Below are 14178 nucleotides of genomic sequence, written 5' to 3'. Positions count from 1 at the left end.
CAAAGAGTTATACCATTTTGGGAGGAAAGTTAATCAGTTATAGTGGCCAATTTATATGTTTTTAAAAGAGAACAATCAGTTTTTTTTCAAGGAGAGAAACTCTTCTAATCCTTTCACATGCAAACAAAAACAGTATACATACTAAGCAGAGGCTTTCAATTTGGCTGTACATCAGAATCATGTTTGCATTTCACAGAAATATATGCTGGAATCTTGTTGGATAAACTAGAAACCTATGTATTTGAAAAATGCAAATGGAATAGATACTTAGCTGATTCTTATGTGCAACCAGATGAGAATCTCTGAATTAGAGAATTCATGATGATTTTGAACTTAGCCTAGTCTTTTACTGTAAACAGAATGACAATTTGTTATTAGTAGTAGAGGACATATGTATATCCATGTAAGAAAACAGTCAGCCTGGCATACACCTTTGTGGCAGAAAAATACCTTGAAATGTCAAGCAATGAGCTAACAATATAGAAACCAATATTAGAGATCCACCAAATTTATTATCATGCTACTTGGATTTGAATTAGAGCATTACTCATGTTTTCCTCATGACCTTTAATGACAATAGAGGTGAATTTTAAGCCTCCTATTAATGCATTTTCATATCTTACTGTCTTTTCAAAGAGTACTTTTTATTTTAGTGTGCTTTCAAACTTAAAACATGCAAGAATAGCACAGGTAACTTCCATGTATTTTACCTAGATTTCAGTAATTCACTAGACATTCATATTTTTCCTCACTTGCTATGTGATTTCCATGTGTGTCCAACCCCCCACCTAATAGCACTGGGTAGTAATTAGTCAATGGTAGTTTTAAATTTTTCTTCAAATCACTGCTTGACAATAGAGAATATTTTTTGAGAGAGAGAATTTTAATATTTATTTTTTGAGTTTTCGGCGGACACAACATCTTTGTTTTTTTTGTATGTGGTGCTGAGGATCGAACCCGGGCCGCACGCATGCCAGGCGAGTGCACTACTGCTTGAGCCACAACCCTAGCCCAAGAGAATTTGTTTAATGTTCAGATCCTTTTTTTAATTCTAATTAATTATATATGAGAGTAGAATGCATTTTAACACACCATAAATAAGTGGAGTATAAGTTCTCATTCTTTTGGTTGTACATGATGTAGAATAACACCAGTTATGTAGTTATATATGTATATAGGGTAATAATTCATTCTACTATTGTTCCTATCCCTCATACATCCTCCCATTCCTTCACTCCCCTCTACTTAATCCAAAGTTACCCTATTCTTCCCTAGCTCCCCCACCCCTTATTGTGAATTAGTATTTGCATATCAGAGAAAACATTCATACTTTGGTTTTTTGGGATTGGTTTATTTCTTAGTATGATATTCTTCAGCTCCATCCATTTACCAGCAAATGCCATAATTTCATTCTACTCTGATTTTATCTCACTCCAGTCAGAAGGGCAATAATCAAGAATACAAACAATAAATTTTCACAAGGATATGGGAAAAAGGGTACACTCATACATTGCTGGTGGGACTGAAAATTGGTGCAACTATTATGGAAAGTGGTATGGGATTTCTCAGAAACCTTGGAATGGAACCACCGTTTGACCCAGCTATCCCACTCCTTGGTCTATACCCAAAGGACTTAAAACAGAATACTACAGGGACACTGCCTCATCAATGTTTATGGTAACTCAATTCACAATAGCCAGACTATGCAACTAACATAGATGCCTTTCAACAGATGAATGGATAAAGAAAATGTGGTATATATACACAATGGGATATTACTCAGCCTTAAAGAAGACTTTATTTAGCAGGTGGTAGTTTAAGTCATTAAGTTTATAGTAATTTGATACAAAGCACTTCATTAAATTTTTTCTTGGAAAACATTAGTAGGTAATATTCTGCCAAATTACAAAATAAGGCTTAATTAGTATCAAATGGAAAAGGAACATTAATGGAGCTCTTATGGACATTTACAGAGTTAAGAAATTAAGATTTTGGAAAGTGGGGGAATATATCATTTAATTTGAAGGTTTATTGCTAATAGTCATGAGAATATAGATAATATGAATATGTTCTTAGGCAAATACAACTAACTAAATTGATAATATAAGAATATGAATAGCTGTTTACTTTTAAGTGTTACATCTATAATTGCAGGCTCTCAGGCTCTCCCTTAGATGCAGTTGGCTTTTACAAGCAAATTCTATAAAAGAATTCAAAAGAAAATATGATAGCAGTCTGAGTTTTCTTTAGATTTGGAAATGAATGCTTCTCAATTTTAAACAGTGTGATTACTTAATGAAATATAACATGGCTTTATAAGGAAGTAAGATTACTAATTTTTCTCCTGAAATGGAGGCAAAATTCTGAGTTTTATTAGATAAAATTATGGTTTGGAAAGAAGGACATAAGATTACAATCATGTGTGTACCTAGAGAATCTGAACTAATGAATAAAACAGTTTATATGTAAATTTGGCAAGTTTACTGACTATAAGGTCTGCATAAAATTTGTTTTTATGTAAGAAATAGGTGAAATTGAAAAGTCAATTTACAGTAGCATCAACAGGAGAAGTAAATATAATTGTAAAAGTACTCCATACTGGGAACTATAGATCACTATTCAGAGGAATTAAGGAAGATTTTGGAAAGTGGAGGAATATATCATGTTCATTAGAAGGCTTGTTATTTTAAAATGTCACTATACTAGTCATGTATTCATAAATGAATATACGAAAGTAATATCAGATTTATTCCACTGTCATATCTCATTCCCCCTCTTTCCTTCATTCCCTGTGTGTAATCCATAGTACTTTTATTTTCTCCCCCATCCCTTATTGTATGTTAGCATCCACATATTAGAGAAAACATTTGGCCTTTGGTTCTTTGGGATTGACTTATTTCACTTAATGTTAATGTTATTCTCCAACTTCATCCATTGATCAGCACATGCCATAATTTCATTTGTCTTTATGGTTGAGTAATATTCCATTGTGTATCCATACCACATCTTTGCTATCCATTCATCTGTTGAAGGGCAACTAGGTTGGTTCCATAGTTTGGCTATTGCGAATTGAGCCGCTATAAACATTGATGTGGCTGTGTCACTGTAATACGCTGATTTTAAGTCCTGTGGGTATATGCCAAGGAGTAGGATAACTGGCTCAAATGGTGGTTCCATTCAAGTTTTCTGGGGAATCTCCATCCTGCTTTCCAGAGTGGTTGTACCAAATTTGCAGTCCCACCAGCAATGTATGAACATACCTTTTCCCCTCACATCTTTGCCAACATTTATTGTTGCTTGTATTTTTGATAATTGCCATTATGATTGGAGTGAGATGAACTCTCAGTGTAGTTTTGATTTGCATTTCTCTAATTTCTAGAGATGTTGAATCTTTTTCATATATTTATTGACCATTTGTATTGCTTCTGTGATGTGCCTGTTGGGTTCCTTAGCCAATTTCTTGATTAGGATGTTTTTTTTTTGGTGTTATTTCTTTATATATCCTGGAGATCAATCCTCTATCGATGTGCGGGTGGAAAAATTTTTCTCCTATTCTGTATGCTCTCTGTTCGTGCTCTTCATTGTTTTCTGTGCCTTGAAGAAGCTTTTTAGTTTGTTACCGCCCTACTTACTGATTCTTAATTTTACTTCTTGTGCTTTAGAAATCTTGTCCAGTAAGTCAGTTGCAAAGCTGACATGATGGAGAGTTGGGCCTACATTTTCTTCTAGTAAGCACAGGGTCTGTGGTCTAATGCCTGGGTCCTTGATCCACTTTGAGTTGAGTTTTTTACAGGAAGAGACATAGGGAGTCTAATTTCATTTTGCTACATATGGATTTCCAGTTTTCCAGCACCATTGGTTAAAGAGGCTTTATTTCTCCAACATATGGGAGATTTTGTCTCAGATAAATGTATTTATGTGGGTTTGTCTCTGTCTTCTATTTTGTACCATTGGTCTTCATGTCTGTTTTTCTGTCAATACCTCGCCATTTTTGTTACCATAGCGCTGCTGTATAATTTAAGGTCTTGCATTGTGAAGCCTCTGGCACCACTTTTCTTGGTAAGAATTGCTTTGGCTATTTTGGGCTTAGTATTATCCAAAAGTGAATTTTTTTACTGCTTGTTCTATTTCTATGAAGAATGTCATTGGAATTTTAATAAGAATTGCATTATATCTGTATAGTGCTTTTGGTAGTATGGCCAGTTTGACAATATTAATTCTGCCTATCCAGGAACATGGGAGGTCTTTCCATTTTCTAAAGGTCTTCAATTTCTTTCTCTTTATTTTTTCCCTTTAACCATTTTTTATTCTGCTCATATTCCATTTCTTTCTTTAGTGCTCTGTAGTTTTCATTTTAGAGGTATTTCACCACTTCTGTTACATTGATTCCCAAATATTTATTGTTTTGAGATGTTATTGTGAATAGGATAACTTCTTGGATTTCTCTTTCAGCTGATTTGTCATTGATATATAGTAATGCAACTTATTTATGGGTGTATTTATAGGTGTATAGGAATGAAACTCATTTATATCTTGCTACTTTGCTGAATTCATTTATGAGTTCTAGAAGTTTTCTGCTGAAGTTTTTGGGTCTTCTAAATATAGAATCATGTCACTGCGAATAGGGATAGTTTGGAGGTATTCTTTTCCTGTTTGTATCACTTTAATTTCTTTTGTCTAATTGCTTTGGCTAGGTTTTCAAGGACTATGTTGAATAGAAGTGGTGAAAGAGGGTGTTCCTGTTTTATTCCAGTTTTTAGAGGGAATGATTTTATTTTTTTCTGCATTTAGAATGATATTGTCCTTGGGTTTAGCATATATATCTTTAATAATGTTGAGGTGTGTTTCTATTGTCCTTGTCACTTTTGAATGTAAATGGATGCTGAATTTTGTCAAATGCTGTTTCTGTATCTGTTAAGATAAGCATGCAATTTATTGATGTAATGAATCACCTTTATTGATTTCTATATGTTGAACCAGCCTTCCATCCCTGGGATGAACCTGATTTGGTCATAACATACTATCTTTTTAATATGTTTTTGTATGTGATTTGACAGTATTACGAATTTTTGCATATGTGTTCATCAGGTATATTGATCTGAAGTTCTCTTCCTTGATGTGTCTTTGGTTTTGGATCATGGTGATACTAGCTTCATAGAATGAGTGTGGAAGGGTTCTTCCCTTTTTTATTTCATGCAATAATTTGAGGAGGATGGGTGTTCTTTGAAGTTCTGGTAGAAGTTGGCTGAGAATCCGTGTCGGGTTGGGCTTTTCTTTCTTGGTAGACTTTAGATGGCATTTTAAATTTCATTGCTTGTAGTTTTTTTAAACTTTCTATGTCTTCCTTATTCAATTCGGGTAGGTCATTTGTCTCTAGAAATTTGTTGATGTCTTTATTATTTTCTACTTTATTGGAGTATAGATTTTCAAAATAGTTTGATTATCGTCTGTATTTCAGTGGGATCTGCCATGATAGTTCCTTTTTCATTATGAATTTTATTTATTGCCTTCTGCTTTTGGTGTTGATTTGTTCTTTTTGTAGAGCTCTGAGATGTAATGTTAGGTTATTTATTTGGTGATGTTCTACCCTTATAAAGAATATGCTGAGGGCAATGAACTTTCTTATATATAAAGTAAAAAATTTAAAAATAAAAAATAAGAATATAATACAAAACCAGATTGAAATATACTAATCAAATATCCTGGTCCTCAAAAGACAGAGCCATGAAAAATAAGTGGTTTCAGAAGTGTCAGACATGAAAAAAAATCCAAATATAAGTAAGAAAAAAAATCCAAATATAAGTGTAAATGTCCATGATGAACAATAGTTAAAAGAATTCACAGCTAGAAAGCCTATACTACAAAACATAAGATATTTTATGAAGAAGAAATGAAATGTAAAATTGAAAACCAGCAAAAAGAGGAACTACACTAAAGGAATAGTCAATCAAAGGAGAAACTCATTCAAATTAAAAACCAGAAATAAATCAAAATGACATGGAATAAACATGATTTCTCAATAATAACACTGAATGTCAGTGCCCTAAACTCATCAATCAAAAGACATCGACTGGCACATTGGATTAAAAATTCAAGACCCAACAATATCCTGTCACCAAGAGACTCACCCCATAAAGAGATCAACAGACTGATGGTAAAATGGTTGGAAATTAACATATTGTTAGCATGGATCTCTTAAACAGGGGTTTCTGTCCTCAGATTAAGTGGACCTCAAGTAAAATTAACCAAGAATGCCATTTCATACTGCTTAAGGGAATTATACATCAGCAAGACATAACAATCTTACATATGTATTCCCCAAACAATAGAACATCTCTATCATCTAACTTTTCTCAATTTCAAATATGACATAACAGAATAATACTGGGTGACTTTAACACAACTCTCTCACAACTGGCTAAATCCTTCAAACAAAAACAAGCTATAGATCTAAAAAAGTACGATTAGTAATTTAGGCTTAATGGACATATATAGACTATTTCATCCATCAGTGAATGAAAAATCAATATATTTTTTTTTCTCCACAGCTCATGGATGCTTCTCTAAGATAGATCATATAGTATGCCACAAAACAATTCTTCTCTGAGAAAATATAGAGATTACCTTGCTTTCTATCAGATTACAATGGTCTGAAGTTAGAAATTAATGATAAAATAAAAAAGAAGCTACTCTACATCTGAAGACTAAATAATATGCTATTGAATGACTGATGTGTAGCAGGAGAAATGAGAGATGAAATAAAAAAATACTTAGTGGTAAATGAGAATCATGACACAACTTATCAAAATCTTTGGGACACTATGAAAGCAATTCTAAGAGGAAAGTTCAAATTTAGAAAGATTGAACTATTTTTATTATGATAAAGTAAATACAAAAACTTAATTTTATTGCATTGGCATTCTAGAGGAATTGGTAAACCAAATGATTGTGATTTCTAGTTACTAAGATCTCTTATTTCCGTTAAGTATGGTATGATTGGTTGTTCACCAACCAGTGTTTAATGAACAGATTTGTTGCCTTGGGTATAAAAATAATTGAAGATATCTTGGTGTACAATAGTGGTTACTCCACGTGGCCTGAAGCCAAAACCTCCTTATTCTTAGTCAAGGGCTTTGAAAAGCAGCTAAGCACAGGTGTCTGCATGGGAGGTTATTGTTGTATTCTTTTGTTGAATGTGAAAATTTTAATTTTTTTTCATTTTATTTCAGAGAGACTATCACAAGAAATTTGTATAGTTATGGACACAAAAGAAAATAAAGAACACATAGGTCATCTTCTTGAAGAAGTGCTAAAAACTGAATTAAATGTAAGTATTTGAAGATTTAGTTTGGTAAACTTTGCCGCAGATGTTTGCAGAAAAAAGGTATCATCCTTGATAAAGCATGAACACCATTTGGTCTTAATATCATTCTGCCTCAGTGGAATTTTTGGGTCTCTTAACACTTAGGACTTCAATATGCTCCCTTCCCTTTTCCTTTCCTGTCCTTTTCATTTTGAAGTAGGTTCTTGCTAAGTTGCTAAAGGCCTTGTTAAGTTGCTGAGCTGGCTTTGAACTCTCAATTTCTCCTGCCTCAGCCTCCCTAGTTGCTGGGATTGCAGGCGTGTCTCTGCCACCATACCCCAGTTTCAATCCTTAGGTTGATGTCACATGAATCATTTTGGTCATCTAAAACTAGTCCTCTGAAAGATTGCCTAGGGAAGGCTCATGGATGCAGTATTTCCAAGTCCTTCCACGTGAACAAAATCTTCAAGTTGATTTGGCCAGATTAAAACTGAGACCAAAAAAAAAAAAAAAAAAACTTGGTTCAGAAATTTTTCCTTGAGTATCTTAAATATTCTACTCTATTTTCTTCTGTAATAAAGTGTTTTGTACAAGTGTGACGAACATATAATTTTGTTTTTTGGTCTTATAGGTGATTTAGTCTGTATGAATGAAGGCCCAAATAATTATTTTTTCTTTAAAGTTCAGTTGTTTCCTTTGAATTTTCTGTTAGCCATTTTTAGTTGATGATCTGGGGTATATTATGTGTTCTTTTATTGTTTAGATTTAAGTGTTTTTATTTACTGAAAATTACTATGCCATTTTTAGCATTTTATGTTAAGTTCGGTTTTCAGAGATTCTTGTTGCATGATACACTCTTAGCTACTGCTTTCTTTCGGAGTTTTAAAATGTCTTTTTCATTTTAGAATTTTTTTGCTTTCCAGTTTCCTTTGTTTCAGGCATGAAAAGATCATTTTATTTGCTCTTATGTTCTTTTTATTTTAGCCTTCAATTCTGCAATGAATGAATTTCTTCAATTTTTCTGTTCTAATAACTACTTCTATTTCTTTCCAATTCTTATTTTAAGAATTTCATTTATCTTATTAAATCTTAAGTTATGATTTTCATTTCTTTTGTGAATAGGTGTTTCTGATTTGAATACATTGCCTATAGAAACTTTTACTCTTTTGTTTCTTATATCAAGCTTATGTGGGATTTATTTTTCTCTACTGAAATTCTTTTTTTCCCCATAGCTTTATTGACGTAAAATTGAAGTGCAATAAAGTGCACATATTTGAAGTATGCACTTTGATGAGTTTTAATATGTATATAACTAATATTAATATAAAAAGTATTTGTGGGGCTGGGGAGACAGTTCAGTTGGTAGAGTGCTTGCCTCACATGCTCAAGGCCCTGTGTTCAATGCCCAGCACCACAATAAATAAATAATAAAAACCAATTGCATTTCTTTTCTTAACATTTAAAATCATGAAGACTGTTTCCACATATTTTAATACATTAGAAATCAATTATCTTAAGATCTATACAACCCCTTCCCCACATGTTAACTGTTTCAAAATTAGATGGCACACTTATAAATATCTCAGAGGTCAAGGAAGAAACACAAGAAAAGTAAATAAAAAGTGCTTTGAATGAAGTGAGTAAAAAGCTTAAAATACCAGAATGTCTTGGATGAAACAGTGCTCAGATGAGCATTTATAATATAAGAGTACTTGTATCAGAAAGAAGCTAGATAGGAATCAAATTATTTTCATATTATGTACTAGGTAGGAAAAAGTGAGAGTAGAAATATATGAAATAGAGGAGAAATAATACAACTAAAATCTGATAAAAATAAGCCTAATCAAGAAAAAGGCAGGTAAAAATTAATGGAAAGGGAGCTATAAAAATAACCCTATAGATGCTAATAATATATAATGGTAATATTACAATTATATGCCAACATATGTGATAGCTTACACAAAACATGGTCCATATTAGAGAAGGGTCCAAGTTCTGCTGAGAAGAAAGAGTATTCTCTCATTGATGCATGAAATATTCTATATGTGTCTGTTATATCTAAATTATATTTTTTACTTCTAGACTTTATTTAGATTTTGTTTAGAGGATCTATTCAATGGTGACAGAGGCATGTTAAAGTTACCCAGTATTACTGTGTTGTGTTATATTTGATTCTTGAAATTGATACGGTTTGTTTGATGTAGATACATGTTCCATTGTTTGGGGCATAAATATGTAAGATTGTTATGTCTTGTTGGTGTATAATTCCCTTAAGCAGTATGAAATGGCCTTCTTGTTTCCTTCTGATTAACTTTGGCTTGAGGTCGTCTACTTTATCAGATAGAAAGCCCTGCTTGTTTATGTGATCCATGTGAGTGATATGTTTTTGCTGATACTTTTATCTTCATCATGTGGATGTCTTTGCTTATGAGGTGAGTCTCTTGGATAGAATATTGTTGGATATTATTTTATAATCCAGTGTGCCAGTCTGTATCTTTTGATTAATGAGTTTAGGCCATTAATTTTCAGCATTATTATTGAGATATGATTTGAATTCCTACTCATAAGTGTATTTATAGTTTTTAATTTGAATTAGTTTCTCCTTTGGTTGATTATTACTTTAGTGTAGTTCTTACCTTTGCTGGTTTTCACTTTTTCCCATCTAATATTTAAAATTTTTACTTTAAAAAATATTTTTAGTTGTAAATTGACACAGAACCTTTATTTTATTTTTTTATGTGGCACTGAGGATCAAACTTAGCATCCCATACATGTGAGGCAAGCACTTTAACACTGAGCCACAACCCCAGACTTTTCTTTTCATCTTCATGGAATATTTTGTTAAGAATGTTCTGTAATGCAGGCTTTTAGTTGCAAATTCTTTTAACTTTTGTTTATCATGGCAGGTTTTTATTTAATCTTCAAACCTGAAGCTTAATTTTGCTGGTTATAGGATTCTTGGTTGGCATCTATTTTCTTTCAGAGCTTGGTATATATATTTTTTAATTTTTAAAATTTGTTCTAATGAGTTATACATGAAGTAGAATGCATTTTGATTCATTGTACACAAGTGGAGCACAACTTTTTATTTCTCTGGTTGTACGCAATGTAGAGTCATACCACATGTACAGTCATACGTGTACCGAGGGTAATGATGTTCATCTCATTCCACCATCTTTTCTGCTCTCATGCCCCCTCCTCTTTCTTCCCTCCACTTTGCTGAATCTAAGTTCCTCCATTCTCTCCACGCCCACCCCCACATTATGGGTCAGATTGGCTTACTTTTCTTGACATGATATTTTCTAACTCCATCCATTTACCTGAAAATGCCATATTTTTATTCTCTTTTAATGCTGAGTAATATTTCTTTATGCATTTGTCTCACGAATCCATTCATCTATTGAAGGGCATCTAGGTTGCTTCCACTGATTAGCAATTGTGAATTGTGCTGCTATAAACATTGAAGTGACTTCATTAGTGTAGTATGCTATTTTTATGTTTTTAGGGTATAGACAAAGGAGTGGGATAGCTAGGTCAAATGATGGTTCCATTCCAAGTTTTCTAAGGAATCTCCATACTGCTTTCCAGATTGGTTGCACAAATTTGTAAGTCCGACCAGCAATGTATGAGTGTGCCTTTTTCCCCCACGTCCTCATCAACACTTACTGTTGTTTGTATTCTTGATAACTTCCATTCTGACTTGTGTGAGATAAAATCTTAGGTTTGATTTGCATTTCTTTAATTATTAGAGATGTTGAATATTTTTTCATATATTTGATGATTGATTACATTTCTTAGAGTGTCAGTTCAGCTCCTTAGTCCATTTATTGATTGGTTTGTTTGTTTTTTTGGTGCTAAGTTTTTTGAGTTTTTTATGTATCCTGGAGACTTATGTTGATGTGTGTATGATAAAAATTTGCTCCCAAATGTACACTCTCTCTTCACCTCACTGATTGTTTCTTTTGCTGTGAAGAAACTTTTTAGTTTGAATCCATCCCATTTATTGATTCTTGATTTTATTTCTTGCACTTGAGGAATCTTGTTAAGGAAGTCAGGGCCTAATTTGACATGATGAAAATTTGGGCATGGTTGTGCTTCTATTTAATGTAGGGTCTTTGGTCTAATTCCTAGGTCCTTGATCCACTTTGAGTTTTGTGCATGGTGAGAGTAACAGGTTTAGTTACATTTTGCTGTGTAATAGATTTCCAGTTCTCCCAGCACCATTTGTTGAAGAAGCTTTAATTTCTCCAATGTATGTTTTTGGTGCCTTTATATAGTATGAGGTTACTGTATTTATGTGGGTTTGTTTCTGTGTCTTCTATTCTGTACCATTGGTCTATGTGTTTTGGTGCCAATACCATTGCCATTTTTGTTACTGTAGCTTTGTAGTATAGTCTACAGTCTGGTATTGTGTTGCCTCCTGCTTCACTCTTGCTAAGGATTGCTTTGGCTATTGTGGGTCTTATTTTTCCAAATGTTTCATGAATGCTTTTTCTATTTCTGTAAGGACTGATATAGGGATTTTAATTGGAATCACATTGAATCTTTATGCAGTTTGGGTAGTATGGCCGTTTTGACAATATTGATTGTCCCTATCCATGGACATGGGAGATCTTTCCATCTTCTAAGGTCCTCTTCGATTTCTCTAGTGTTCTGTGGTTATTATTGTAGAGGTCTTTCAGCTCTCTTGTTAGCTTTATTCCCAAGTATTTTATTTTTTGAAGCTATTATGAATGGAATAGTTTTCCTAATTTCTCTGTCAGTGGATTCATCACTGATGTATAGAAATGCATTTGATTTATGAGCATTGATTATTGTATCCTGCTACTTTGCTGAATTCATTTATTAATTGTAGGAGTTTTCTGGTGGAGGTTTTAGATCTCTATAGAATCATCTCATCAGCCAATGATGATAGTTTGAGTTCTTCTTTTCCTATTTGTATCCCTTTAATTTTTTCATCTGTCTGATTTCTCTGGCTAGAGTTTAAGGACTATGTTGAATAGAAGTGGTGAAAGAGGACAGCCTTATCTTGTTCCTGTTTTTAGAGGGAATGCTTCCAATTTTTCACCATTTAAAATGATGTTGGCCTTGGGTTTAGCACAGATAACTTTTACAATGTTGAGGTATGTTTCTACTATCCCTAGTTTTTCTAGTGTTTTGCACATGAAAGGGTGCTGTATTTTGTCAAATGCTTTTTCTGCATTAAATGACATAATCATATAATTTTTTAAGTCTGTTGATGTGATGAATTATATTTATTGATTTCCTTATGTTCAACCATCCTTGCATCCCTGGAATGAATCCCACTTGATCATGGTGCACAATTTTTTAAGTATGTTTTTGTATGTGATTTGCCAGAATTTTATTGGCAATTTTTGCATCAGTGTTCATCAGAGATATTGGTCTTAAATTTTATTTCCTTCATGTGTTTCTGCTGGTTTTGGTATCAAGATGATGCTAGCTTCATAGAATGAGTTTTCTCTCTTATAGAATAATTTGAGGAGTATTGGTATTAATTCTTCTTTGTGGGTCTTGTAGAACTCATCTGTGAATCTGTCAGGTCCTGGGCTTTTCTTGGTTGGTAGGCTTTTGATGGTATCTTCTATTTCCTTGCTTGAAATTGATCTGTTTAAATGTGTAAGTCCTCTTGTCTTAGTTTGGGTTGATCACTTGCTTCTAGAAATTTGTTAGTGTTTCGAGGTTTTCTACTTTACTGAAGTATAAATGTTTGAAATAGTTTCTAATTGTCTTCTGTATTTCAATAGTGTGTGTCATGACATCTCCTTTTTCATTTTGAATTTTAGTAATTTGAATTTTTTTTAAAGTATTTGTTAACCAGTTTTTTTTAATATCTTTATTTTTTATTTTTATGTGGTGCATGCCTCACACATGCCAGGCGAGCACGCTATCACTTGAGCCACATCCCCAGCCCCAGTAATTTGAATTTTTTGTCTCTATTTCTTTTCATTAGGGTAGCTACAGATTTGTCAATTTTATTTATTTTTTCAAAGAACCAGCTTTTTGTTTTGCCAATTTTTTGAATTGTTTCTTTTGTTTCAATTTCATTGATTGCTGCCCTGATTTTAAATATTTCCTATCTTCTTCTACTTTTGGTGTTGGTTTATTACTCTTTTTCTAGGGCTTTGAGCTGTAATGTCAGGTCATTTATTTGTTGACTTTTCTTCTTTTAATGAATGAATTCCCTGCAATGAACTTTGCTCTTAGCACTCCCTTCATAATGTTGCATAAACTCTGATAAGTTGTATCAGAGTTCTTATTTACCTCTAAGAATTTATTTTATGTCCTCCCTGATGTCTTCTATTATCGATGTGTCATTCAACAGTGTATTGTTTAGTCTCCAGGTATTAGAGTAGCTTCTATTTTTTATCATTTATTTTGTTGAAGGATCCATGTGCTGCTGAGAAGAAAGTTTATTTGCTTGTTGATGAATGGAATATTCTATATATGTCTATTAAGTCTAACTTATTGTCTTCTTGAGTTCTATAGTTTCTTTGATCAGTTTTTGTTTGTTTGGAAGATCTATTCAGTGGTAAGAGAGGTGTGTTAAAGTCACCCAGTATTATTGTGTTGTGGTCTATTTGGTTCTTGTAGTTGAGATGGTTTTGTTTGATTTACATAGATGCCCAATTGTTTGAGGCATAGATATTTATGTTTTTTATGTCTTGTTGATGTATGAATCCCTTAAGCAGTATGAAATGTCCTCCTTTATCCCTTTTCACTAGTTTTGTTTTGAAGTCTAGTTTATCTGAAAATGAGGATGAAAATCCCTGCTTGTTTATGTGGTCCATGTGAGTGGTATGTTTTTGCCCACTCTTCACCTTCAGTCTATGGATGTCTTTTCCTGTGAGATGAGT

At 33.0% G+C, this 14178-nt stretch overlaps 1 protein-coding gene across 5 annotated transcripts in view; it reads left to right on the top strand.

Moving 5' to 3' along the window:
- The window catches only part of Crppa (CDP-L-ribitol pyrophosphorylase A), a 332294-nt gene that overhangs the window by 123084 nt on the left and 195032 nt on the right, over positions 1-14178 (top strand). For all 5 annotated transcript variants that reach the window (XM_046463642.2, XM_046463640.2, XM_046463641.2 and 2 more), the window contains one exon: positions 7230-7327. In XM_046463642.2, the coding sequence (XP_046319598.1) occupies positions 7230-7327 (98 nt within the window). The remainder of the gene's footprint in view (positions 1-7229; positions 7328-14178) is intronic.

This window comes from Marmota monax, unplaced genomic scaffold (genome assembly GCF_021218885.2).
Source record: "Marmota monax isolate L192 unplaced genomic scaffold, Marmota_monax_Labrador192_F-V1.1 WCK01_AAM20220418_F8-fsc00057, whole genome shotgun sequence".
Taxonomy (NCBI): Eukaryota; Metazoa; Chordata; class Mammalia; order Rodentia; family Sciuridae; genus Marmota; species Marmota monax.
Note: the sequence above shows the minus strand (reverse complement) of the source record. Positions and strands in the feature narration are given on the sequence as shown.